This window comes from Beta vulgaris, chromosome 2 (genome assembly GCF_026745355.1).
Source record: "Beta vulgaris subsp. vulgaris cultivar EL10 chromosome 2, EL10.2, whole genome shotgun sequence".
In the NCBI taxonomy this organism is placed as follows: Eukaryota; Viridiplantae; Streptophyta; class Magnoliopsida; order Caryophyllales; family Amaranthaceae; genus Beta; species Beta vulgaris.
In genome coordinates, this window is record NC_079203.1 from 39,390,011 (window position 1) to 39,396,010 (window position 6,000).

Below are 6,000 nucleotides of genomic sequence, written 5' to 3' on the forward strand. Positions count from 1 at the left end.
TGCTGGAACAGCACAATCTTTGGCTCAAGTACAAGGAACATAATCTTAAGCGGGTGCAATGCGTAGCACCAACTTAAATACGTGGTGCAGAAAATAGCATAAATAGCAGTGAAGCACGAAGATTCTACCGGAGCTAGGGAATCTCCGGTTAAGGTTATGTTGTTCCTTGCACTTGAGCCAAAGGTTGTGTTGTTTTAGCCAACTTCTAACTTCAATCTAAAAAAAAATTGATCTCCTCTTTACTCTTCTTCGTTGTTGTGCTACTTCCTCATTTTGCGATTTTCTTCCCTGTTTGACGCACCACATATCTTCACATCATCAACAAATTGCATCAGTGCCAATATCGAAATCAAGTCGCTGGATTTACTTATATTATCATCAATAATTAACGTGTAACAATTGTGGAGGCTGATATCAGTTTCTCCTAGCTCAATATTCACTGTTGATTCACCAAAGACCACTCCATGTGCTGTTTGTAAAAAGGTTGGTTTGATGAGCGTCTGCTTCGAGGTCGCGCCATGGTCGCTCAAACTTTCTGGAACTCTTCTGTTTTGTGGTGAATTAGTACGGAGCGCCCGCTCTTGTGTGTTAGGAGTAATGCGAGGTTGTGGTGGAGATGGTGTTTGGTGTGGTGGTGCTGCAGTGTTTGGGGCAGAGGATGACATTGCTGGAGTGGAGGTGGTGTTCGGTGTGGTGAAGGAAGATGATGGTATTGAGGGCGGTGGTGGCTCTGTAGTGTTGTGGGCTAGGGAAGAAGGTCGTGGTGATGTAGTGTACAGGATAAATTTAGTGTGGTGGAGGTTAAGGAATGATGTGTTTATTAAAATAATGGTTGTGTTGTTCCTTGCATTTGAGCCAAAGGTTGTGTTGTTCTTTGCCAATTAACCCTTAAAATAATGGAGATTCCCTAGCTCCGGTGGAATATCTGTGCTCCGGTGCCATTTATGCTATTTTCTGCACCACGTGTTTAAGTTGGTGTTATGCTTTGCACCCGTTTAAGGTTGTGATATTCCTTACACTTGAGCCCAAGGTTGTGCTGTTCTAGCCAATTAACCTTTTTCTTCTCCTATTGCCTAGCTGCTATTTTTATATAATAATTATACCATGCCAAAATAGTGCAACCATATTAATTGTACTTCATGAAATTTACCGCTAAGGTAAGAAAATAAATATGCTAGAAATTTAAGAGAACACCTTTTTCCTTTATTATCTGAACTTATCGAAACTTCTAGTACGTATATTGACACTTATTGGAATTCATTGGATTGTATCAAACCTTATAGCAACTTTTAAAAACTCGTCGAAGTTAATTTCGTTGGAGTTTATTGAAATTATTATTGTAAACAAATAATAAGAATTACTTCATTTGTCCATTTGCTACGTACACAATTAAATATTTTTATTGTGGCTATCCTTCATTACTTGCTAATAATATTATAAATGCCTTTTTTGGTTCAACTTATTTTCTTTTTTTTTAATCATTTGTTCAACTTATTTTCATTCCTTATAAGAAAAAATAAGTTAAGATAAGTTCAAATATTATCTAATAAGTTCAGATAAGTTCGAATCAACAAAAATAAGATTTGACACACTCACAAAATACGGTCTACTAAGTTCTAGTAAGTTCACTCAAGCAAAAATAGTTGAAAAGAATATTGCAAAAAAGTTAATCATTGTTAATTTACATATCATAACAAAATCAACAAAGTTATACTCCCTCTGTCCCATAATATAGTGTTCGTTTGCTTTTTGCACAATCTCCAAGATATAACTTTGTCCTTCAATATATTCAATTTCGTTTGAATAAAAAATATAAGAAGTTGACATTATGAAAGTACACATTGAGGCGAAACTAACACATCCTACATGTCACATGAGTATATTTTTTTGTATATATTAACGAGAATATCTGGTCAAAAATTTTAAAGTTTGACCTCAAAAAAAGAGAAACAATCACTATATTATAAGACGGATGGAGTATATAATAGCTAATTTTATATTGATCAAAACTTATTGTCAAAATTGTTGCTCTACAACCCAAAAAAAGACCAAAAGTATACCTTTTCACACACTTTTCGTAACGATTTACTTGCTATGAAAATCTTTTTAAATGTTTCAAATTATATGGTACTTTTTTTTTTTCCTTAAGCCACATTTTACATAATCCTCCAACTTTTTTATTTCTACCAGTTAATTTTCATAAAAATTAAAATTCATAACATACTAATGTAGCAAATAATTAAAAACAGAAGGAGTATCATAAAACAAATGGCACATGTTTCGGTGCTAGCTACCAGTTTTTCGGTGGTGGATTCGTTATCTAAGAAATGATCACAGCTAAGCCTTATTATATTGTCCAATTAGTTTGTTTTTTACCTAGCCAAATGCAAAAGAACAAAATTCAAGAAATCAAAATTTCCAAAAATTAAACAAATATTCAAAATTAAAGCCGATGCCTGCATCTCCGAGTATGGCCCCACACGGGAACTCACTAACTTCATATTCAATCAAAACAGACATCCAATGTATATTGTCCCTGTTTACAGCTCACCCACTTATATATTTTTTTCCTCTCTTTTTTCTCAATTTTTTTCCTATAAATTATTTTTTAATTTTCAAATATTTATCACTAATAATAGATTTTACATAAATAGTCTACCAGCACAAAATTTAATGTATGTGTCAGGCCACCAGCACAATAAATAATAGCTTTTAATTAGAACAATTTCAAAACTATATAATAAATTAAAATAATGAACTTACTGGTAACGCAGTAAAACATTATATTAAACACGTCAACAAATACCAAGTTGAAGCATATATCATAGACAAGATCCACTTCTTCCATAAACTTTTCAAGTTATATTTGAGCATTTGTGCTCATCCTTTGTTCCCTCCTCATATCAAAATGACTCTTCCTCCTCGCATTTTCTCTAACCTCCTTCTGCTATCTCTCATTACATTTTCTCTCTTACACCCATCCTTGGCTCGTGGCCATGGTAACGACGACGACAACAACAACGACAATGGTCTACACAAAGGATGGTTCAAAACCAAGAAGAGTGCTGAATCACCCGAGCCCACAGAGGCTCCGGAATCACCCGAGTCCATGTTAAAATCAATGGAGTCGGATGGTCCCGAAGGCGTAAAAGTTGATCCTAGCTACCAATTTGAGAATGATAGGCTTCGTAAAGCCTACATTGGTCTTCAAGCATGGAAAAATGCCATGCTATCAGACCCATCCAATTTCACAGGAAATTGGGTGGGTCCTGATGTTTGTTCGTATAACGGCATTTTTTGTGCCGTTTTACCAACAAATAATACTAGTACTACTACTTCTGACCCTTATGATTATAATTACACCCCTCCCCGGGTTGTTGCCAGCGTGGACCTTAACCACGCTGACATAGCCGGGTACCTCCCTAGCGAGCTCGGTTTATTAACCGATCTCGCCGTGTTTCACATTAACACTAACAGGTTTTGTGGGACTATCCCAAAAGCCTTTTGCTCTATGAAACTATTGTATGAGCTTGATGTAAGTAACAACCGTTTTGTAGGGAAATTTCCCCCGGCTCTTCTTGGTCTACCCTCTCTGAAATATTTGGACATTCGGTTCAACGATTTCGAGGGGCCAATTCCTCCAGCCATTTTCGATAAACCACTCGACGCCCTCTTCCTCAACAACAACCGTTTCAGATATGGAATTCCTAAGAATATGGGAAATTCTCCTGTTTCGGTTTTGGTTATGGCGAATAATGATCTAGGAGGGTGCATTCCTTCAAGCATTGGCAAAATGGGGTACACTTTATATGAGCTTGTTCTTTTGAATAATAATCTTACTGGTTGTTTGCCAGAGGAAATTGGTAATTTGAAATATGTTACAGTATTTGATGTTAGCTATAACAACTTAGCTGGCTCTTTACCATCAACCATCAGTGGAATGGTTAGTGTTGAGCAACTAGATGTGGCTCACAACAGATTTACTGGTGTTATCCCAGACGCTATTTGCCAGCTTCCAAGCCTACAAAACTTCACTTACTCTTACAACTACTTTACAGGCGAGGCGCCATCGTGTGCCGCCTTGTCTGGTGGTGAGAAGGTATCCAATGGCTCAAGAAATTGTATCCCGGGTAAGAAGGATCAGAGGTCCGAGCATGAATGTTCGTCTCCGTTGGCTAAGCCAGTGGATTGTAGCTACTATGGATGTGCCAAAAAGCCTACTTATTCTTATTCTTATTCTCCACCTGCTTATAGCGGGGGAGCCTCATCAGGCACATATTCACCATCACCATCATACTCTTCACCCCAAACCCCGACAACTCCATACTCTCCATCACCTGATTACAACACTCCTGCAACTCCGTCATACACTCCATCACCTGTTTACAATACTCCCCCAACTCCGTCATACTACACTCCATCACCTGATTACAACACTCCCCCAACTCCATCATACTACACTCCATCACCTGATTACAAGAGCCCGTCAACTCCATCATACACTCCATCACCTGTTTACAATACTCCCCCAACTCCGTCATACTACTCTCCATCACCTGATTACAACAGTCCTCCAAATCCATCATACACTCCATCACCTATTTACAATACCCCCCCAACTCCATCATACTACACTCCATCACCTGATTACAAGAGCCCGCCAACTCCATCATACACTCCATCACCTGTTTATAATACTCCCCCAACTCCGTCATACTACTCTCCATCACCTGATTACAAGAGTCCGCCAACTCCATCATACACTCCATCACCTGCTTACAATACTCCTCCAACTCCGTCATACTACTCCCCTTCACCAAATTACAAAACCCCACCAACTCCATCATCCTACTCTCCATCACCTGATTATAAAACTCCCCCAACTCCATCATACTACTCTCCATCACCTGATTACAAAACTCCTCCAGCTCCATCATCATACTCTCCATCACCTGATTACAAAACACCCCCAACCCCGTCATACTACTCTCCATCGCCTGATTACAAATCTCCAACACCTCCATCATACTACTCACCATCACCTGATTACAAAACTCCACCAACTCCATCATACTACTCTCCAAGCCCAAATTACTACACTCCACCATCTCCACCAGCATCATACACTCCACCATCAACCCCTGAGTATTCAACACCACCACCATCTCACCACCAATATTCGTCGTCTTCACCACCACCAACACCCGAATACTACTCCTCGCCGCCTCCAGCATACTCATCACCAAGCCCAATTCACTACACCCCACCAACATCATCCTACCTACCACCACCTCCTCCAAGTAAAGCTGACTGCACTCCAGGACATGAGCACTCACCACCAACGCCGGCTTATGACAACACCCCTATGCCACCCGTTTACGGTGTATCCTATGGTTCTCCTCCTCCTCCTATCTACCCCGGTTACTGATTTAATTATATATTATATATAATATATGGTTTTAAACTGGCTTCTTCATCATCATCATCATCTTTTGTAATGTTTTTATTTGTTCATTGGTTTCATGGGGGTTCATCAATCACCTTTTGTCTTAACAAATCCATCAAAAGAAGTCAGGAAATTCCAAAAAAAACAAGTTGACAGATTCTTTAAATTGTTGACGGAGTTTAGAAGACCTGGCATGTCAAATATACGTTTGTGATTTTTTTTTTTTTTTTTTGTGACTTTAAAGGTTGTGCTCTAATTAGCAATAATATATACTCCATAGATTCGTTTAAATTTGTTTTTGTGTTATATTATACAGCAATATACATATACAAGTTGATCATTTGACAGCTATAACAATTTTGTATTATATTTCAACTTAGAGAAAAAAGAATCTCTTAATTTTTTTTTCATGATGTTGTAATGTTAATTATTTCTGTCAACTTTTATTGCTTTTGATCGTACCTCGTGCTTCAAGATTTATATTGTCTGCCCATTATTTTGCTCTTTTAATGGAGTGGAACTGTGGAAGCACTTTAATGTCCTTCTAGTACGAT

General features: G+C 38.1%; 1 protein-coding gene across 1 annotated transcript; it reads left to right on the forward strand.

The window, feature by feature from the left end:
- Nucleotides 1-2,815: 2,815 nt before the first annotated feature.
- LOC104886687 (leucine-rich repeat extensin-like protein 4) lies at nt 2,816-5,479 on the forward strand. Its single transcript, XM_010671160.4, has one exon. It carries the CDS (start codon nt 2,909-2,911, stop codon nt 5,426-5,428), a length of 2,520 nt encoding a protein of 839 aa, XP_010669462.1. The 5' UTR covers nt 2,816-2,908; the 3' UTR covers nt 5,429-5,479.
- Nucleotides 5,480-6,000: the final 521 nt, after the last annotated feature.